The sequence below is a fragment of the Pan troglodytes genome, chromosome 1, assembly GCF_028858775.2.
Source record: "Pan troglodytes isolate AG18354 chromosome 1, NHGRI_mPanTro3-v2.0_pri, whole genome shotgun sequence".
NCBI classification, from domain to species: Eukaryota; Metazoa; Chordata; class Mammalia; order Primates; family Hominidae; genus Pan; species Pan troglodytes.
Genome location: NC_072398.2, coordinates 1,085,108 through 1,108,364, shown reverse-complemented (window position 1 = coordinate 1,108,364; position 23,257 = coordinate 1,085,108). Strand labels below are relative to the sequence as shown.

The following is a 23,257-nucleotide window of genomic DNA, read 5'->3' as shown; positions in this document are numbered from 1 at the left end:
GGAGCTTGCAGTGAGCCAAGATGGCGCCACTGCACTCCAGCCTGGGAGACAGAGCGAGACTCCGTCTCAAAAAAAAAAAAAAAAAAAAAAGAGTTATGGTGGATTCCCCCCTTTTCAATTGTTTGGAACAGTTTCAGAAGAAATTGTACCAGCTCCAGTTTGGACCTCTGATAGAATTCAGCTATAATCCATCTGGACCTGGGCCTTCTCTTTGGTTGGTAGGCTATTTATTATAGCCTCAATTTCAGAACTTGTTATTGGTCTATTCAGGGATTGAAATTCTGCGGATAAGGATGAATTTCTGTCTTAACTTACTCTTGTGTCTCCCTTCCGGATGGATTGTAGGAATGCCCCATGGAAAATTACAATCAAACATCAACTGATTTCATCTTATTGGGGCTGTTCCCACCATCAAGAATTGGCCTTTTCCTCTTCATCCTCATTGTTCTCATTTTCCTAATGGCTCTAATTGGAAACCTATCCATGATTCTTCTCATCTTCTTGGACACTCATCTCCACACACCCATGTATTTCCTACTTAGTCAGCTCTCCTTCATTGACCTAAATTACATCTCCACCATTGTTCCTAAGATGGCATCTGATTTTCTGCATGGAAACAAGTCTATCTCCTTCACTGGGTGTGGGATTCAGAGTTTCTTCTTCACCACTTTAGCCGTTGTAGAAGCGCTACTCCTGACATCAATGGCCTATGATCGTTGCATTGCTATTTGCTTTCCTCTCCACTATCTCATCCGCATGAGCAAAAGAGTGTGTGTGCTGATGATAACAGGGTCTTGGATCATAGGCTCGATCAATGCTTGTGCTCACACTGTATATGTACTCCATATTCCTTATTGCCCATCTAGGGTTATCAATCATTTCTTCTGTGATGTCCCAGCAATGGTGACTCTCGCTTGCACAGACACCTGGGTCTATGAGGGCACAGTGTTTTTGAGTGCCACCATCTTTCTCGTGTTTCCCCTCATTGGTATTTCATGTTCCTATGGCCGGGTTCTCCTTGCTGTCTACCACATGAAATCTGCAGAAGGGAAAAAGAAGGCCTACCTGACCTGCAGCACCCACCTCACTGTAGTAACTTTCTACTATGCACCTTTTGTCTACACTTATCTACGTCCAAGATCCCTGCGATCTCCAACAGAGGACAAGGTTCTGGCTGTCTTCTACACCATCCTTACCCCAATGCTCAACCCCATCATCTATAGCCTGAGAAACAAGGAGGTGATGGGGGCCCTGACACGAGTGAGTCAGAGAATCTGCTCTGTGAAAATGTAGAAACGCTTTCTGCCTAAGGTTTCAGGACTCAGATACACATCCATTCAGCAGTGTATAGTAATTAAAATATCATTTCATTCCTAGAGTTCAGGAGCAAAAAGTAATTAACAGAAGAAAAAAAAATCACTGATTTCTGGACAAAATTGTTTTACAAAGATGTATATAATTCTAAACAACCTTTTTCTTCATGGCATTTATCCCATAAATTTTGAAAGCACATACTTTTGCCAAAATATTGACAGTGAGAATGTTTGTTTTTTTGTTATGCAGAAATGGAAATGATATTTGTCTAACCGAAGTTGGCACTTAGTATAACAATTCTATCATTGTCAATTTATTTTCCAGTAATTTTAAATCTACATTTTTGTTTATGTCTAAAACAAAAAAAAATCTCTTGACTTGGTGGATCCAATTGAAAACTGTAAAATGTCTTTCTTATTTAGACACTTAATGTACCAATTGCTGTTTCTTTCAACTTAGGGAAGTTATTTTTACACAGTTTAGCAGAGAGCTCGTCAGGGATTCTTAAGTCCTGATACCACTGTGGATGGCCTATGACAAGTTTATGTGTTTTATAGGGGAATGAATCCCAGGAAATGATTGAACATCAGGTATATTTTAGGTCAACAACAAGGACTGGAATGTGCCAGCAGTAATAAAAATGATTACATTTAGTTCTTTAACCCATTTTGAATTGATTTTGGTATGGTATAAGAATTGGGAGTTTAGTTTCATTTTTCTGCTTAAAAATATCCAGTTTTCCCTGCACAGTGTATTGAAGACACTGTCTTTTTCCCAGTGAACATTCTTGGGTCTCTTGTCAAAAATCAGTTGACTGCACCAGGCACAGAAAGATTCTGCATGTTCTCACTCATCTGTGGGAGCTAAAATTTTAAAAAATGGAACCAGTGGAAATAGAGAATAGACTGATGGTCACCAGAGGGTGGGAAGGGTGCAGGGGAGGGGTGATAAAGTGGGGATGGTTAACAGTTGCAAAAATATAATTAGATATAATGAATAAGAGCCAGTAATTGGTAGCACAACAGAGTGACTATAGTAAACAATAATTTATTGTAGAATTTATTGTATATCTTCAAGAATAACTGAAAGTGTGGAATTGGAATGTTCTCAACACAAAGAAATAATGCATATTTCAGGTGATGGTTACCCCAATTACCCCAATTTGATCATTACACGTTGTATGCCTTTATCAAAACATCACATACACTCCATAATTATATATTACTATTATAGTAATTAAAAATAAAAAAATTAAATCAGTTAACTGTAGATGGGTGGATTTATTTCTGGGTTCTCTGTTCTGTTTCATTGTTCTATGTGTCTTTTTTGTGCCAGTACCATTCTGTTTTGGTTATTCCATGTTTGTAGTATAGTTTGAAGTTTGGTACTCTTATGCCTCCAGGTTTGTTCTTTTTGTTCAAGATTGCTTTGACTATTTGGGGTCTTTTATAGTTCCATACGAATCGTAGAATGGTTTTTACTATTTATGTGCAGAATGTCATTGGTATTTTGATAGACATTGCATTGAATCTGTAGTTTGGTTATTTAAATAATATTAATTCTTTCAATCCATGAGCATTGGATGTTTTCCCATTTGCTTGTATTCCTCTTCATTGTCTTTTACCAGTGTTTTGTACAAATCATTCTAGTGTTCTCTTCCATGACTACAGTTAACAGTAAAGTATTACAGTAAAAATTATTTCAATGCTCTTGAAATGTCATTTCTATTTCTAAGCCTGTGGATATTTGTTTTACAATGTCGTAGCAGTTAAAACATACATTTTGAACTTGTTTTATGAATCAGAGTAAGTCTTTGTTGTGCTTTGTTGCAATGAGCAGCGTATATTTTTATTTGGTGATGATTTATTAACAAAGTTTACTGCCTAAGCTTCTTGCCATTTCCTGTCCTGAATTCAGTCAGATACGTCATATTCCATGAATACAACAGAGATGGGCTCTGGGGCAGAGGGAAAATAGGCTACTTGCTACTGCCAGGGAGAGCACCTCCTCTCTTCCCCGTTAGGGACAATTGTACCCAACTGCCACCTGTGCCACTGCTTCTGTCATTACTACCAATCTGAGCCCAGTCATACCCCAGCCACTGCTTGGGGTCTTGTGGTACTGTGAAATATTGCAAGATATGTGTGTGTGTGTGTGTTTGTGTGCATAAGAATGCCAGGCCAATTGTCTCATGTGGGTGTTGCCTGAGCCCACTTGTGTAGTCACTGCTACTGAACCAAAACTGCATGCACTCTGCCAACCTCTCCAGTTCCTCTGTCACAAGCATGCTTAAAGATGAAATGATTGAAACTTCCAATGATAACAGCGGAGCATGAAACCACGCATGGAGCCCTTTGAGTGTGGGACCCTGTGCATAGGTCCATGAAACCAGTCCCGAGAAGGATGGGAAGAGTGAACATGAAGTGAATGAGATCATGCAGCCTAGGATAGTGGTGGGAATGTGCGATGGTCTGAGTGTTTGTATACTCCCCAAATCCATATGCTTAAATCTTAACCCTCAATGTGATAATATTAGGAGTTGGGGCCTTTTGGGAAATGACTAGGTCATGAGGGTAGCACCCTCTTGAGTAAGATTTGTGCCTTTCTAAAGAAGGCTTGAGAGAGCTTGTTTGTGCCTTCTACCATGTGAGGTCACAGCAGACAGTACCAACTATGGTGTCATACAAGCCACCATCTATGAACCGGAAAGCAACCCTTCTCCAGACACTGAATCTTCAGTCACTTCGTCTTAAATTTCACAGGTTCCACAACTCTGAGAAATACATTTCTCTTGTTTATAGGTTACCCCATTTAAGATACATTTGTCATAGCAGCTTGAATACACTAAGATGGAATGTCTGCTGTTTTTGTTATTTATTATTATTGGAAAGAACCTGAGGGAGGACTGAAATAAGCAGTGGTGCTCAGTTCAGACCCTTTACCCTTTCAGGTAGTGATTCATGGAGGGAATCAGGAGACCTAGCTCTATGATTTTCTGTGATGTACCATGGCCTCGGGGAAATCATTCCATCTCTCTGAGGTTAGTTGACTGAAAAACAATATGGATGCCTTGTACCTTATCAGTAAATGGCATCATTGAAATCACTCCTACTGACATTCCTGTATAGGCAATGGTGATCCTATTTTTCATGCCAATGACTCTGGCAGTGGAGACGAAGAGGTCATCAGTGAATATTGAGCCTTCCAAGGCTATCATAAATGACATTTCAAAAGTCTTTTATGCCAGTAGGCTCTGGCTCAGGAAAGCAATAAGCTAGTCCCCTCTGACGTGGTGTCTGCACTCAAGAGGCCACTCCTTTCCCCTTATGGTCATTAAGAAGAACAACATAAAAAGAAGTCAAATTATTCAAATCTACTGTCATTTGCTACATTGTTTATGAGAATATACATAAGATAATTTTGAAAGTTGGGCAATAATTTCCCTTGGTGGGGAAGTTAATGAATTCATTACCTAACAGAGTTCTTGGCTAATTTTTAAGTTATGCCTCTGCCTCGTTTTAGCCATTTTTCTTTCCATCCAAATGTTATGCTGTAGTTACTATTTTACACTTCACAGTCGTTCTTTAATTATTTCCTGTCTTTGGAACAGAAGATGCAAATTTTATAGAACATGGTATCTATCTGGATTTCATAACATACACTGTGTGCATTTAGAAATTTCTTATGTATTCCATTAGCAAAGTTTGATTTTTGGAAAAGGACATGAGTACTCTTTCTATTTTGAAGGATGAGTATATTTCTCATTAGAACAAGTTGTGGTTCAGTAGTGAAATAATTAAAGGAATGAGTGGTGTACCATCCACAAATATGCTGACTCGGCATATTTGTTAGTTTGAGCTGAAAACACTGGAGAAATTTTGGTTAACATTAGAAGAAAAGGTTACCTAAGCCGTCTTTTTCTGCATGCAGCAAGCTATAAAGATTCCTCCAGGAATCTTTGGTACATTCTTATACTTTTCTGGTACCCTCCCTGTATCACAATAGAAAATAGCACTTACAACCAAAACCTGGGAATTGGAAGAATGCAGTTGACCTGAATAAATAAACTTTAAGAATTAACCCTTATTTTCCACTAGCTTTACACCCCCATATACCTCCTAGTGACACCCCTAGAATTTATGGCTTCAAGCCAGTTTCTCTATTCTTTGATTTTTTCTATAATTTATCATTCTTTGTCTAAAAGTATAAAAATATCTTGCATTGACCATTTATTTGGACTTCATACTCTTGTGAAGAGTCACATGTACATGTAATATTAATAAAACTTATGTGTTTTTTTTCTCATTAATCTGTGTTGTATCAATTTGTTTCCTAGACGTGGGCAAAAAGCTCACATAGGAGATAAAGTGGGTGATAAAGAAGTAACAATTAACTTCCTTTTGTACTTACAAAGAGGCTTAGACTCCCACACAATAATAGTGGGAGACTTTAACACCCCACTGTCAATGTTAGAGAGATCACTGAGACAGAAAATTAACAAGAATATTCAGGACTTTAACTCAGCTCTGGACCAAGCAAACCTAATAGGCATTTACAGAACTATTCACCCCAAATCAGTAGAATATACATTCTTCTTAGCAATAGATTGCACTTATTCTAAAATTGACCACATAATTGGAATTCAAACACTCCTCAGCAAATGCAAAAGATTGGAAATCATAACAAACAGTCCCTCAGACCACAGTGCAATCAAATTAGAACTCGGGACTAAGAAACTCACTCAAAACCACACAACTACATGGAAACTGAACAACCTGCTCCTGAATGACTATTGGGTAAATAATGAAATTAAGGCAGAAATAAATAAGTTGTTTGAAGCCAATGAGAACAAAGACACAATGTATCAGAATCTCTGGGACACAGCTAAAGCAGTGGTTAGAGGAAAATTTATAGCACCAAATGCCCACATCAGAAAGCAGGAAAAATCTAAAACAGACGCACTAACATCACAATTAAAAGAAAAAGAGAAGCAAACCCAAACAAATTCAAAAGCTAGCAAAAGACAAGAAATAACTAAGATCAGAGGAGATAGAGACTCAAAAAATCCTTCAAAAAATAAATGAATCCAGGAGCTGGTTTTTTGAAAAGGTTAACAAAATAGACCACTAGTCAGATTAATAAAGAAGAAAAGAGAGAAGAATAAAATAGACACAGTAAAAAATGATAAAGGGGATATCACCACTGATCCCACAGAAACACCGACTATCATCAGAGAATACTATAAAGACCTCTACACAAATAAACTAGAAAATCTAGAAGAAATGGGCAAATTCCTGGACATATACACCCTCTGAAGTCTAAACCAGGAAGAAGTCAAATCCCTGAACAAAACAATAACAAGTTCTGAAATTGAGGCAGTAATTAATAGCCTTATAACCAAAAAAAGCCCAGGATCAGATGGATTCACAGCGGAATTCTACCAAAGGTGCAAAGCAGAGCTGGAATCATTCCTTCTGAAACAGTTTCAGACAATTGAAAAAGAGGAACCCCTCCCTTTTATGAGGACAGCATCTCCCCAACACCAAAACCTGTCAGAGACAAAACAGAAAAAGAAAATTTCAGGCCAATATTCTTGATGATTGTAGATGCAAAAATCCTCAATAAAATACTGGCAAACCAAATCCAACAGCATATCACAAAACTTATCCACCACCATCAAGTTGGATTCACCCCTGGAATGCAAGGATGGTTCAACATAAGCAAATCAATAAATGTAATGCATCACATAAACAGAACTAATGACAAAACCATATGATTATTTCAATAGATGCGGAAAAGACCTTCAATAAAATTCAACACTCCTGCATGCTAAAAACTCTCAATAAGCTAGGTATTCATAGAACATATCTCAAAATAAGAAGAGCTATTCATGACAAACCCACAACCAATACAATACTGAATGGGCAAAAGCTGGAAGCATTCCCTATGGAAACCAGCACAAGACAAGGATGCCCTCTCTCACCACTCCCATTCAGCATAGTATTGGAAGTACTGGCCAAGCCAATTAGGCAAGAGAAAGAAATAAAGGGTATTCAAATAGGAAGAGAGGAAGTAAAATTATCTCTCTTTGCAGATGACATGATTGCATATTTAGGGAACCGCATAGTCTCAGCCCAAAATCTTCTGTTTGTTATGATTTCCGTTTTTTGCATTTGCTGAGGAGTGTTTTACTTCCAATTATGTTGGGTCAGTTTAAGAAGAAGTGCAATGCAGTGCTGAGAAGAATGTATATTCTGTTGATTTGGGGTGGAGAGTACTGTAGATTTCTATTAGGTTGGCTTGGTGCAGAGCTGAGCTCTAGTCCTAAATATCCTTGTGAATTTTCTGTCTCATTGCTCTCTCTAATATTGACAATGGGGTGTTAAAGTCTCCCATTATTATTGTGTGGGAGTCTAAGTCTCTTTGTAGATCTCTAAGAACTTGCTTTATGAATCTGGGTGCTCCTGTATTGGGTGCATATATATTTAGAATAGTTAGCTCTTCTTGTTGTATTGATCCCTTTACCACTATGTAATGCCCTTCTTTGTCTCTTTTGATCTTTGTTGGTTTAAAGTCTGTTTTATCAGAGACGAAGATTGCAAATATTGCTTTGTTGTTGTTGTTGTTTTGCTTTCCATTTGCTTAGTAAATCTTCCTCCATCCCTTTATTTTGAGTTCTATGTGTGTCTTTGCATGTGAGATGGGTCTCCTGAATACAGCACACCAATAGGTCTTGACTCTTTATCCAATTTGCCAGCCTATGTCTTTGAATTGGGATATTTAGCCCACTTACATTTAAGGTTAATATTGCTATGTGTGAATTTGATCCTGTCATTATGATGCTATTTGGTTACTTTGTCCGTTAGTTGATGCAGTTTCTTCATAGTGTCGATGGTCTTTACAATTTGGTATGTTTTTGCAGTGGCTGGTACCTGTTGTTTCATTCCATGTTTAGTGCTTCCTTCAGGAGCTCTTGTAAGGTAGGCCTGGTGGTGACAAAATCTCTCAGATTTGCTTGTCTGTAAAGGATTTTATTTCTCCTTCACGTATGAAGCTTAGTTTGGCTGGATATGAAATTATGTTTTGAGAATTCTTTTCTTTAAGGTTGAATATTGGCTCCCATTCTCTTCTTGCTTATAGGGTTTCTGTAGAGAGATCCACTGTTAATTTTGATGGTCTTCCCTTTGTGGGTAACCCAATCTTTCTCTCTGGCTGCTGTTAACATTTTTCCTTCAGTTTAACCTTGATGAATCTGACAATTATGTGTTGTGGGGTTGCTCTTCTCGAGGAGTATCTTTGTGGTGTTCTCTGTATTTCCTGAATTTGAATGTTGGTCTGTCTTGATAGGTTGGGGAAGTTCTCCTGGATAATATCCTGAAATGTGTTTTCCAGCTTGGCTCCATTCTCCCCATCATTTTCAGGTATACCAATCAAATGTAGGTTTGGTCTTTTCTCATAGTCCTATATTTCTTGGAGGCTATGATCTTTATAGTAAGAGGACATAAAACCCATTTTCTTAGCAAATTTTCCGTATATAATGCAGTATTATTAACCATTAGCTATCAAGACTTATTCAACCCTTTCTCTGCTGCAATTTCTGCTGTTTTGGCATTTTGGTCTGTTACCACTCCATGGGCAATTGAACCCTGTGGGTGGGCCTGTATCAATCCTCCTGCCCTCAGTATCTCTGTAGGTGGAATGACAGGCCTGTACCACTGTGTCCTGCTCTTTTACAAAAGACTTGACATAAATGGTTATCACCTGAATCTTGTATCTTTGGGAGATAGAATGGGCTTACTTTTTAAGTAAATATTATTATGCATTTAAGATCTATGTGATTTAATGGATAATTCAAATGGACTGAAAGTAGACATTTGAAAATATAAACCAAACAGCTCAGTTTTATTTATGTTCCTTATTCTAATCACTTCTTCCAGAATAAATCAAGGTGTGAACTACTTTATGCTTGCTTTTGTGGTTTCTGCTGAGAAAGTGTGAAATACTCCATTTCTACTTCCAGACCGTTCTCAGGGAGAACATGGGTATTTCAGGGTTCCCTCCTTCTCTGGATTTGTTGGGTAGGAGATGTAAGGGACTGCCACAGAGCTTCTCTGACACAGGCCACCCTGCCACAATCCTGGTGGTCCCCTGAAGATGATTCTGTCCTGAGATCCAGATGGCAGACTTCCTTTGTTTCATATGCCCAAGTCCATGTTAGTTTCTGTCTCATATGCCCTACATGTGTTTACAGGATCTCAGTGGACAGTCTTGAGTCATGACCCATAAAGTCTTTCTTTCATACAGAAATCCTCTCAAAGCACGTCTACCCGCATCTAATAAGGATTCTTCCCTCCTCATTCAGCACAAATGTGTTTTGTCTTCTAAGGAAGATATAAAACCAGTGCCTAGTGTGCACTAGATGTGGCATCTACTTTTATGTTCAAAGGCAGGGTTTTAAAGGTAAAGAAATTCTTTAGATTTTGAAATGCAAGAATATCAAAACATCTGTATTTGACTTTCAGGAAATTATTTTTGCTAGTAATATACACTACCTACCCTGATTAGATCATTATGTAACATATACTTAAATAAAAACATGAAATTGAAACCCATAAATACATACAATAACAATGTATCAATTAAATAAATAAATGATTATTAAAAACATTTAAACATTTATAAAATTCCAAATATTTTAAATGGACTAATGCTACTTTTTCAAGATAGAAGGCATATTTAATTTACTGTAAACCATGAAAAATTTGAGTACCTTTAAGGTACTCTTTTGCATAAAAATTTAATTACTAAATATATTCTAGATATTATTATACCACGGTCAGTAGTAAGATCAGTTTTATTATCTATTTTCATAAGAGAAAATTGTTTTAAAATTTAATGGGTATTTCTAGAAGAAAGGAAAAAATATAAACATATATTTAAAATATGTTAAAGATAACTCCAATATGTGATATTTTAATAACTTCTACTTACATGTCTTAATTAAATTAACCTAGTTCCATTTTCATGTTCTAGAATTTATTGCTAAAATAAGCTAAATTGGGAAAGAAATTAATATATACAGACACATCCTTGCTATAAATGCAGTGAATAACAACATAAAAAGTGTAGGATTTCATAAAGTATTAGAGACACAATTGCATCACCATAATCTGAATAAATATACTTGTTTCTTTCACCACTGAGTTTCCCCTTGACATGCCTTGAAGCATCTAATTACACAATGAGAACTCATTTCTGAACCTTGGACTAAGGCCATCCTCTGTTATTAGTGACTCAGCCTAGAATGTCCAAAGTCTCAGTGGACAATCCCCAGTGAATACCAGCAAAACAACTGTTAATCTCATTCTCCAGGTAAAGAAGGAGTGGATCATGGTTTCTATGGAATCCGCATGAAGGTCTCTGAAATCTCATGTGTAGGGATGATCAATGAATGTATACATTTCTTTAAAAACCATTCAGAAATCTTGCTTAGAAAAATGACTTTGTTCATATGATGACTATACGACTGCTGGCAGCCAACAAAGGCAGTGCGTGTTTGAAATTGAGGAGATAATAAAAGGTACTGATTATATTTGTATTTTAAAATTTTTATTGATCATAGGGAAGAAGAGACTCTGGCAAGCGCTTAAGAGAACTTTATTTCAGAAATCGAACTAAAGTTTGAGCACAGTAATTGTACTTTCTGTTAAGAAAATTCAGCAGAAATTTTGGGGTATAGAATACAGACAACCAAAAGTGTTTTTGCCGCTAATTCATAAATGTGTTTCCCGGATCGGAAGGGAAATGATGATCAATGGAAGAGATAGGGCTAAATTATATTAAGCTATGCTTTTTTGGGCTCAAGTGAAATTTAAAAACCCATATTCACAATAATTATCATAGAGGGCAGCATTTCCTCATTTGTACTTGGTTGGTGATTTTTTGGTTTTGGTTTGATTTCTTTTGCCACAAGTGGTGAGTAATTATATGATGCTTATAATAATCTTATTGCTGTTTCTTACTTGCTATTTCACCTCATATGAATCCAGTATTTCCAAGGAAATATGTAGAAACAACTAGTGTTGTTTAAAAGTATTAGGAGGCCATTAAAGTAAAGACAGAATGAGAGTGGTTAAAATTACCAGTCTGTAGAGCAATGATATAGTTTTTAAAATAAAGGACCCTCTTCTGGCAATAAATAATTAAGGAAACCATATGATTAGTAGCTATGCTATGGGTATCCAAATTTTGTTTTTACACCCAATTTGTGACAAACTGTAGTGCTTTGTGCTTTTAAATTTTGCAATATATTTATTTTTTTCTTTTGGTACACAAGGTAAACTTCCAGTGAAATAATAGAAATATTATTTCTGCTTTAAGAACCATGCAGTGGTTTTGTAAGAAGGAAATGAGCATAGTATGTGGAAACAATGTGAAGGCTATATTACTCTACAGTCATAGCAGATAACAAGTGTGTAAATGTAAGTGATAGTGATTATGTTGATGATGCCAGCAATGATAATGATGACGATGCTGAAACTTGTAGATTGTCTTCAATGATACACCCAGTCAAGTAATACACGGTCACTATGTCACAGACAGCTCCTAATAACCCATGGATTATTCCCCCGTTGTAATTATAAAATACAGGGTCAGACATTCAGCAACAAAGCTTACATTTCTAGTAATTGTAAGAGCTAGGATTCCATTTGGTATTAAACCGAGTCTCTCTCCCATGAACTTACACAGTGAAGCAGACTAAGCACATCCTCATCCCAAAATAACAGTCAAAGGATACTTCATACTCACTTTCATAATCATTTTCTGTCTATCCATGAAAATGTCTGTCTGCCCACTTACCTATGTATCTATCTATGAGAGCTGATGCACTATCGTGGACCTCAATGGTAGGTTGTGACTTGGAAGCACATGTACACAGAAGCAAATATTCACTTTATATTCTTCACTCCTTTACACCTTAAAGAGTTGTGGTTCTCCAAATTCATACCCTTCTCAACAATTAAAAATACATATTGTGTAAATATTAAATAAGATCAGTTATTCCTACGTCAGTTAAATACAACATTATGTACTGTGTCTCTTCTTAGGAGTATCTATTGTGGAGGAACTTGAAGGAAGGAGGAATCTCCTGTAGGATTCCATGCCAGGATGCTGTGGAGAGCCGTCCTTGCCTATACTCCAGAGGACACTCTTCTGTGTCATCTGATTGACATTCTAGACAAGTGTTGTCAATGTGAAATAATTCTTACTATAGACATGCAGATTCAGGTACAGACAGCTTGTTTTAAGGAATTCAGGCTGACTTACTAAGTCAATGACTTCACAGCTGTTCCAGTGAAACTGACCCTGTCACCTGTTTTACCATTTCCTAGCCTTATCTGTTAGTAAGAAAGATCACTTTCTGGAAGTTTCAGAGTTTCAGAACTTTAGGATATTTCAGTTATCCCTTCAGAAGAGAGGAAGCAACCTAGATTTTTGCAAAATCTGGTAAAGTGTGGCTTGGATTTTGGAGGCTTTTAAAAGTTCAATCTGATTTCTTATAAAACTTCCAGCAAAGCCAACTTGTACCCTTATCTCCCTTCCTATTTTTTTTTTTTTTTGGTAAATTCACACATTTTCTGTGCCTATGCAAATGATCAGACCAACTTTAAGAGGAGCAGCCATATTTTGTAATGAATAATGATTTCTCTTCGAGAATACTTTTCATCAAAACTGAGGAAAATATAGGGAAAATAAATCAGTGAGTGCCCCAAGGGAAAACTGCAGTATCTAGACACAAGAGAACCATCCTCCTTGGTTCTCAACTCTATCACTAGGTCTCTGTACTGTCATGAATAACGCTCTTCAAATCCTGTGATTCAGCTATTCTTCCTTGTGATAATGAGACTATCATTGAAAAATCTTTGTCTTCTATGAATATGTGAATTACTTAAATTAGGCTATTTTAATTAGCTCATATTCAACTCTAAATTGAAGGATAGGAAAAAAAATCTATGCAATTTAATGATGCATTCTGACTTCAAAAGACAGTAATATGTAATTCATTTGCAACTTGGGCACCATTTGTAGAATTGTAATTATTATGCTGAATATGTACATCCTCAACTTGATTTACACAGGAGATTACATGGGTATTTTTTTTGTAAGTGAATTATTTCAACAGATAAACTTTTATGTTGGGAACATGGTGTAAATTGTATTTCTTTTAGATTTTCTGAGAAATCTTCTTTCTTTGAAAATATGTATGATTGTTGCCTGGTCAAGGAAAGTACAATAAAACCAGATAACATGAGGAAACATAAGAAGTTTAAATGATTGAATTTTAGCCATTAAAATAATCTTATTCGTGATATAAAAATCTTATTATTTCTCATTTATGTAGCATCTATAATGATTATGTATTTCAGTAAATTTAACCTCTGTCTTTTATTTTTGTTTTGGGTAATTAAAAAGTGAGTCAGCCTTATTTCAGATGTACTGCCTAAAAATATTTGGATAAACTAGACCACACATTTTTTTAAACGTGTATATAAATGTATATTTATATATGTAACATATATATTTATTTATATGTTTTCATAGATATGTATGTGTGTATATAAACTTATGTATGTATGTGTGTGTTTGTGTATATATAGGCATATGTGTGTTTGTGTGTGATGTAGAGAAGTTCACTTACAACCCCTGAATCTCAATTTTGTCATCTATAAAATGTCGGTGGTGATGTCAGTGTGAAGAGCTTGTCATTAGGATTAAATCTAATGGAATCACGGAAGAAATCCTGACATATTGCAAGTGCCAGTGTGTGGAGATAGTCAATAAAAGTTCATAATGTTATCGTTCCTTTCATGTATGATGCCTCCCGGGTTGAAGTTTTGCTTTTCCTAATCGCTGTGAAACTATCATCGGAATCTTTTCTCCTTGCTTTTTCATCTTTTGTATGACATCATTAATGCTGATGCCCAGGTATATACATTTTAGAAGAGTTATAAAAATAAAAGCAAGTGGAAATGTTTTTAAATGGGCTTAAAATATTTACAGCTAATTCTGTGGATAAAAAATTAAGGGGCACAAGTAACCTGTTTGGATTTATTTTTACATAAGAAAAAAATGTCCCCTTCACATTACTGAAACAGACATATAATGGCTGAGACTGCTTCCTCATTAAAGACAGGGATCTAATTTTATTTAAATAATGTTATATGGTAGAATTAGAACCCTGAAACATGAATAATCAAAGAGATGCTACACTGGTGTTCAAGAGATATTGTAACGTCACAAAATATGTCTCCTGCCACTCACCACTTGCAAAGTCATGTTAACAAGAGCAAGGTCTGGTAGAAAGAGACTTTTTCTTCCAAGCTTAGCTGAGGGGAAGCAGGACAGGCTTCTGCCTTAATGGGAAGTCCTTCCCCTTTCAGGGCAGTAGGCAGGGTCTTTTAAGGGGGTCTTGTCGTTAATGACATGCAGGGAGTGAGGAGATGGGGTTCCAGTGATTTTCTTCTGATGTCTTTTCTACCCGGTGGTCTGGCTGGCACCATCGCAGGCAGAGCTGGGTTGTAAATTGAGACAGTCTCCTAGTGGGATGGAGTTCTGGGGTTGCCTGATTTGCTTCATGGTTCCGTCTCTAGAACTTCTAGGTAAACACAATGTCATATAAACTTGCCTTGTAGAATGTGTCTGGTGGGTAGAGTAAAGGATATATTTGCATTCCTAACCAGCTAAGAAGGAGGTGAGGGAGAAGGAAAAAGTAAATTCGTAGCGAGACCATCCTGGCTAACATGGTGAAACCCCGTCTCTACTAAAAGTATATGTATATATAAAAAAAAATTAGCCTGGCGTGGTGGCGGGCCCCTGTAATCCCAGCTACTTGGGAGGCTGAGGCAGGAGAATGGCGGGAACCCAGGAGGCGGAGCTTGCAGTGAGCCGAGATCACGCCACTGCACTCCAGCCTGGGTGACAGGTCGACTCCATCTCAAAAAAAAAAAAAAAAAAAAAAAATTCATTATTTTTCTTTTTTAAAAATGAGGTACTCAGTTGCAACATGACAATAAATATGAGATCTGATGTGCCGTCTATTATTCTGTCCTATGTTACTTTTCCTTTTTTAAAAATTAGGATAATAAGTCTCATGGAAAGTTTATCATAGATTGCCCTATATAAAATACAAATGATAGAAATGTTTGGAATGTTGTGTTAGTAATTACAAATAGTACCTATTCTACCTGCTAATAATTAAATTACTAATACAAATTACATACTATTGCATCAGTCTTAATGCTGATCTCATACTGTTTCCAAATGACATATATGAAAATAATTTGTTCTTCTATACTGGCCTTCACAAATTACCAGAGGTCATAAAATAATTGCTCTGTAGAGGCTCAGAAACTTGTAGGAATTTTCTTAAAATGTATTTGGAATTCCAAATATGGAATAATTTCAGTACACTTAAATGTTTTTAATTAGAATAAATATACTTAAGATAAACTGCACCATTTTAACTCTTTTAAGTGTACAGTTCTGTGGCATTAAGGACATTTATGTTGCTGTGCAACCATCACCACCATGCATCTCCAGAACAGTTTCATTTTCTCCAACTAAAATTGTGTTCTCCACACAATTATTCTCCTTGTCTCCCTTCCCGGGTCCCCTGGGGTCCAGCATTCCACTTTATGTCTCTATGAATTTGACTACTCTGGGTACTTCATGTAGGAGAATTCATACAATATTTGCCTCTTTGTGGCTTATTTCACTTTGCATAATGTAATCAAAGTTCATCTATGTTGTAGCATGTGTCACAATTTATTTCATGATTAAAATGAATAATAGTCCATGTATGTACTCACTACATTTTTTATTGATTTCTCTGTGGATGGACACTTGTTTCTGCGTTTGGGGTATTGTGATAATACTGCTGTGAATGTGGCCATATAAGTATCTTTCTGAGGGTCTTATTTCTTTGGGTCCACATTCAGAAGTTAAATAGCTGGAGCATATAATAATTCTGTTTAATTTTTGAAGAAATTACTATACAGATGATCCAGAAATACAATATTTTGATGATTTTTTGACTTTAATATGCATTTATAGGAACATATAATCCTATTGTAAGTCAAGGAGCATCTGGAATTACAATGGTTTGTCTTACAATATTTTAACATTGAGATGACTTTTTCAGGATAGTAAATGTATATTTTACTTACAATATTTTCAACTCATAATGGGTTTATCAGGATGAAACCCATCATAAATCGAGAAGCCTCTCAATGATTTTCCACAGAGGCTGTAGAACTTCATTTTGGCACTGACTATACTTTTATGGTTTTAGCTCTTACACTTAGGTCTTTGATTTATTTTGAATTAATTTTTCTATATGGTGTAAAGTAAGCATCCAATTTCATATTTTGAATGTAGTTATCCAGTTTTTCAAACACTGTTTATTGAAAACACCGTCCCTTCCCAACTGAGTAAACTCAGTTTTGTTTCCAAAAAATATATTGCTGTTTATAGGAGAGTCTATTTCCTGACTCTATTTTCCTCCTCGCCCTCCTCCTCCTCCATTCCTTCTCCTTCTCCTTCTTCTTCTTCTTCATCTTGTTCTGCTTCTTTCTTCTTCTTCTTGTTTGAGACACGGTCTCACTCTGTCACCCAAGTGGGAATGTGGGGCTACAATCTTGGCTCACTGCAACCTCGGCCTCCTGGGCTCAAGCAATCCTCCCACCTCAGCCTCTCCAAGTAGCTGGGACTACTGGTGCGAGCCACCACCCCTGGCTAATTTTTGTATTTTTTGTAGAAACAGGATTTTTCCATTTTGGTTGGTCTCAATGTTCTGAGCTCAAGCAGTCTGCCTGCCTCAGGCTCCCAGCGTGCTGGGATTACGGGTGTGAACAAATGCACCTGACCTCTCCTTTCTTCTATTGGTATACATGTCTGGCTTTATACCAATGCCATACTGTTTTGATTACCATAGCTTTTGGAACTGGAACAAGACAAGGATGCCCACTCTCACCACTCCTCTTCCACATAGTACTGGAAGTCCTAGCCAGAGCAATCAGACAAGAGAAAGAAATAAAGGGCATCCAAATTGGTAACGAGGAAGTAAAACTGTCGCTGTTTGCTGATGCTGTGATTGTTTACCTAGAAAACCCTAAAGACTCCTCCAGAAAACTCCTAGAACTAATAAAGGAATTCAGCCAAGTTTCATGACACAAAATTAATTTACATAAATCAGCAGTTCTCCTATTCACCAAGAGCAGCCAAGCAGAGATTCTAAGCATTAGGGAAGCAAAGACACAGAATACACATCCTGCTGGCGAGAGCTTGAGCAGAAACATGGAAGCTAAAATGAAATTGGCATATGGATATTCAGATATCTATATCTGGGGTCCACAGTAACTGGAGAATTGTGAAACTGAATGAGGAGGCAAAAGAGAATGAACATTTAATGGTGGCAGACATTAAAAACCAAGACTGTGAGTTACATTTTGTGAAAAGGAGACTTAAAATGATAATTCATTCTACGTTTTTAGATAGAAGAACCAAATAATGATGTCTGACTTAGAGAAAGTTTGACTTGGAATTATTATTATTTTTATATAACTTTCATTTATTTTATTTTATTTTATTATTATTTTATTTTTTTATTATACTTTAAGTTTTAGGGTACATGTGCACAACATGCTTTGCATACTAATTCCAAGTCACATATATATACATGGGACCAACATGGCACATGTATACATATGTGACTTGGAATTAGTATGCAAAGACAATTCAAGAAGGAAATATAAGTTCCTCCAAATAAGTCATAGGCTGCTGCAGCTTTAGAAGTAAGTGTTACACAATAAATGTAGAAAAAAATCATCCAGAAAACATAATGCTAATTTATTCCTAATAAGATCCATGATATATGCATTTAACTTTTCCATGCATTTGTTTTAAGCATAACATATGATCTTGATTACATCTGAGTTTGTGTTGGGCATCAAACATTCCTATCCTTTTGAAGTTGTAAGACAGATGATTTTTCCTATAAATGTATATATTTCTTAGAAAAAATTTTGGTTATAAATATTTATCTCATCAAATATTAATCTCTGGATAGAGAATACGATTTTTTTCTGAATAGGAAAGATTAGTCATCTAAGAGTTATAAAGTTGTATAAATAATTCACAGTCTAACTAAACTAAGGATTTTTAAAAACAATTGGCTTACTATTCTATAAGTAGTCCCCTCTTATCCACTGTTTTGCTTTCCATAGTTTCTCCTGTGATCAACTGCAGTCTGAAAATATTGGGTGGAAAATGCCACAAATGAACACTTCATAAATTATCAGTTGGATTTCAGTCATAGCCCAATGTTGCTTCATAGTGCCTACATTGTTCCCTTCGCTTTATTTCATCATGTAGACATTTTGTCTTCCCATGAAGCATTTTGTCATCACAAGAAAAATGAGTACAGTACAACGAGGTATTTTGAGAAAAAGAAAAAGATAGAAACTGCATTTGCATAACTTTTATTAGAGTATATAGTTATAATTGTTCTATTTTATTTGCAGCTATTTTTGTTAATCTCTTCCTTGTCTAATTTATAAATTAAAATTTATAATACATATTGATGGATATAAAAAATAGTGTATATAGGGTTCAGTGTCAACCACAATTTCAGGCATTCACTGGAGGCCTTGGAATGCAACCCCTGCAGATAATGGGGAACTACTGTACTTGACTTACCCTTGTGTCTCCCTTCAGGAAGGATCGTATGAATGCCCCATGGAAAATTACAATGAAACGTCAACTGATTTCATCTTATTGGGGCTGTTCCCACCATCAAAAATTGGCCTTTTCCTCTTCATTCTCATTGTTCTCATTTTCCTAATGGCTCTAATTGGAAACCTATCCATGATTCTTCTCATCTTCTTGGACACCCATCTCCACACACCCATGTATTTCCTGCTTAGTCAGCTCTCCCTCATTGACCTAAATTACATCTCTACCATTGTTCCTAAGATGGCTTCTGATTTTCTGTATGGAAACAAGTCTATCTCCTTCATTGGGTGTGGGATTCAGAGTTTCTTCTTCATGACTTTTGCAGGTGCAGAAGCGCTGCTTCTGACATCAATGGCCTATGATCGTTATGTGGCTATTTGCTTTCCTCTCCACTATCCCATCCGTATGAGCAAAAGAATGTGTGTGCTGATGATAACAGGATCTTGGATGATAGGCTCCATCAACTCTTGTGCTCACATGGTATATGCATTCCGTATCCCATATTGCAAGTCCAGAGCCATCAATCATTTTTTCTGTGATGTTCCAACTATGTTGACATTAGCCTGTACAGACACCTGGGTCTATGAGTACACAGTGTTTTTGAGTACCACCATATTTCTTGTGTTTCCCTTCACTGGCATTGCATGTTCCTATGGCCGGGTTCTCCTTGCTGTCTACCGCATGCGCTCTGCAGAAGGGAGGAAGAAGGCCTATTCGACCTGCAGCACCCACCTCACTGTAGCAACTTTCTACTATGCACCCTTTGCTTATACCTATCTATGTCCAAGATCCCTGCGATCTCTGACAGAGGACAAGGTTCTGGCTGTTTTCTACACCATCCTCACCCCAATGCTCAACCCCATCATCTACAGCCTGAGAAACAAGGAGGTGATGGGGGCCCTGACACGAGTGATTCAGAATATCTTCTCGGTGAAAATGTAGACATACGTTCTGTCTTAGAGTCAAAGCACTAGGTTCATATCAACTCAGCAGTGTACAGCAGTGAAGAAAAATATTATTACATGCCCAGTATGTCAAACAGAGATTAATCCAGAATATTTGTCTTTTAATTTAGTCTTGACATTATAGTTGCATATTCTAAGACATCTATTTTGTTTCTGTTTGTGTTTCTTTTTATCAAAAGACAGATCATATATTTTACACTAAATTGTAAGGCCATAGAATTTCATTATCACGTATAAATCAAAACAATAAATGTCCAAAGGAATCATATCATTCAGCATAATAGTTATATGTTGATTGTTTCCCATTATTATTAAAATAAGATGAAATAATAAATTATTTAAGATTACTGAATCTAATTGAATATTAAATAATATTTTATTTACTCTCAACTGGTATGTATGTGTTCCTCTTTTTGCTAAAGTAATGATTTATTAATAAATTTACCTCAGGATAAATAAGTATGTCTGGGGTGAAGCCAATTTGGCTTTAGTAAAACAACAATTTCTTTATAAAAGATTCTATGGAAGTTACCTTCTATAGAACCTCTTAGACTACAGTTGACTTAGACTTAGTTGAGTATGGAGTAGGTTATTTGAACCATTCCCCAGTCACATCACAACACACACAATGTTTGTCTCCTGAGTAGCCACGGGTATTCTCATGCAAGACATTCTCTTCTGAACAATTTTTTTCTACTTACTCTTCAAAATCAACAAGTCTATACATCTTGGATTGAGATTAGCTCCTCTACTCCACTATTTTTATACCTGCTTAGGCCTGTGCCTAAAAGGATCAACATTATTTTTATAAAAGTTGTCTGCTTAGGTCCATTCTCTGAGTGAAAGGCCATGGCTCTCCACAAGAGCCCATTCCTGAGAAACGCTTTAATCTCTGAGGAGAGGAGACAAGAAGGAAGGTAGAATGAACAAGTAAGAGAAAAGCCCTGCATTATACAACTTTCCATAATGTAACATTTTTCTATAACTATTTTTCTAAAGTTCTTTCTGTTGCTCTCAAATAGAATAATCTTCACTCTGGAAATATAATTAAAGTGCATAAAAACTATTTATCTGAAGAATAACATCATGTGATCAGAAAATATATTTTTATTTTTATTTGTTATTAATTTTATTTATTTATTTTGTTTATTTTTTATGGGGGTTCTGGCATATGTGAGCAGAACGTGCAGGTTTGTTACACAGGTATACATGTGCCGTTGTGGTTTGCTGCACCGATAAACCTGTCATCTAAGTTTTAAGCCCCATATGCTTTAGGTATTTGTCCTAATGCTCTCCCTCCCCTTGCCCAAAAATTTGTAATGATAGCCATTAAAATCCCAATGTAGAAAATTTTATATCTGATTTGAAAAAGAAAACTGTAGGTTTTAATATTATGTGTTTAAAATGCTATCATAGCAATGTAAAATAAAAAAGATGATAGAGTAAAATGACTGTCAAATTCAAGGAAATATGCATTCAATATTTACAACATTGAACTTATCTTTTCATTGTAAATAATATAAAACTACATTTTGTCTTTACTAGTATAAAATGCATTTTTGTTAAAATACACTGTGTATCCATTAAAAATCATTTGGCCCTAGGTTTTCTTCTAGGGTTTTTATGGTTTTAGGTCTAACGTTTAAGTCTTTAATCCATCTTGAATTAATTTTTGTATAAGGTGTAAGGAAGGGGTCCAGTTTCAGCTTTCTACATATGGCTAGCCAGTTTTCCCAGCACCATTGATTAAATAGGGAATCCTTTCCCCATTGCTTGTTTTTCTCAGGTTTGTCAAAGATCAGATAGTTGTAGATATGTGGTGTTATTTCTGAGGGCTCTGCTCTGTTCCATTGATCTATATCTCTGTTTTGGTACCAGTACCACGCTGTTTTGGTTACTATAGCCTTGTAGTATAGTTTGAAGTCAGGTAGCGTGATGCCCCCAGCTTTGTTCTTTTGGCTTAGGATTGACTTGGCGATGCGGGCTCTTTTTTGGTTCCATATGAACTTTAAAGTAGTTTTTTCCAATTCTGTGAAGAAAGTCATTGGTAGCTTGATGGGGTTGGCATTGAACCTATAAATTACCTTTTGCAGTATGGCCATTTTCATTACTATTCAGGACATAGGCATGGGCAAGGACTTCATGTCTAAAACACCAAAAGCAATGGCAACAAAAGCCAAAATTGACAAATGAGATCTAATTAAACTAAAGAGCTTCTGCACAGCAAAAGAAACTACCATCAGAGTGAACAGGCAACCGACAAAATGGGAGAAAATTTTCGCAACCTACTCATCTGACAAAGGGCTAATATCCAGAATCTACAATGAACTCAAACAAATTTACAAGAAAAAAACAACCCCATCAAAAAGTGGGCGAAGGACATGAACAGACACTTCTCAAAAGAAGACATTTATGCAGCCAAAAAACACATGAAAAAATGCTCACCATCACTGGCCATCAGAGAAATGCAAATCAAAACCACAATGAGATACCATCTCACACCAGTTAGAATGGCAATCATTAAAAAGTCAGGAAACAACAGGTGCTAGAGAGGATGTGGAGAAATAGGAAGAGTTTTACACTGTTGGTGGGACTGTAAACTAGTTCAACCCTTGTGGAAGTCAGTGTGGCGATTCCTCAGGGATCTAGAACTAGAAATACCATTTGACCCAGCCATCCCATTACTGGGTGTATACCCAAAGGACTATAAGTCATGCTGCTATAAAGACACATGCACACGTATGTTTATTATGTCACTATTCACAATAGCAAAGACTTGGAACCAACCCAAATGTCCAACAATGATAGACTGGATTAAGAAAATGTGGCACATATACACCATGGAATACTATACAGCCATAAAAAAGGATGAGTTCATGTCCTTTGTAGGGACATGGATGAAATTGGAAATCATCATTCTCAGTAAACTATCGCAAGAACAAAAAACCAAACACCGCATATTCTCACTCATAGGTGGGAATTGAACAATGAGAACACATGGACACAGGAAGGGGAACATCACACTCTGGGGACTGTTGTGGGGTGGGGAAAGGGGGGAGGGATAGCCTTAGGAGATATACCTAATGCTAAATGAGGAGTTAATTGGTGCAGCACTCCAGCATGGCACATGTATACATATGTAACAAACCTGCACATTGTGTACATGTACCCTAAAACTTAAAGTA

The 23,257-nt window shown here is 36.4% G+C and overlaps 3 protein-coding genes across 5 annotated transcripts in view; all 3 read left to right on the top strand.

The window, feature by feature from the left end:
* The window catches only part of OR2L13 (olfactory receptor family 2 subfamily L member 13), a 202,084-nt gene that overhangs the window by 65,536 nt on the left and 113,291 nt on the right, over positions 1 to 23,257 (top strand). The gene's annotated exons all lie outside the window — the stretch shown is intronic.
* Positions 75 to 1,661, top strand: LOC100608066 (olfactory receptor 2L8-like). The gene has a single exon (XM_003308850.4). The coding sequence runs from the start codon at positions 355 to 357 to the stop codon at positions 1,291 to 1,293; it is 939 nt and encodes a 312-aa protein (XP_003308898.1). The 5' UTR covers positions 75 to 354; the 3' UTR covers positions 1,294 to 1,661.
* On the top strand, positions 10,816 to 21,462 carry LOC104004835 (olfactory receptor 2L5). Its single transcript, XM_054675162.1, has 2 exons — positions 10,816 to 10,894; positions 19,090 to 21,462. The coding sequence occupies exon 2, from the start codon at positions 19,111 to 19,113 to the stop codon at positions 20,047 to 20,049; it is 939 nt and encodes a 312-aa protein (XP_054531137.1). The 5' UTR covers positions 10,816 to 10,894; positions 19,090 to 19,110; the 3' UTR covers positions 20,050 to 21,462.

Excerpts from the sequence above, each read along its gene's own strand:
- LOC100608066 (XM_003308850.4), top strand. The coding sequence starts at position 355 with ATGGAAAATTACAATCAAACATCAACTGATTTCATCTTATTGGGGCTG.
- LOC104004835 (XM_054675162.1), top strand. The coding sequence starts at position 19,111 with ATGGAAAATTACAATGAAACGTCAACTGATTTCATCTTATTGGGGCTG.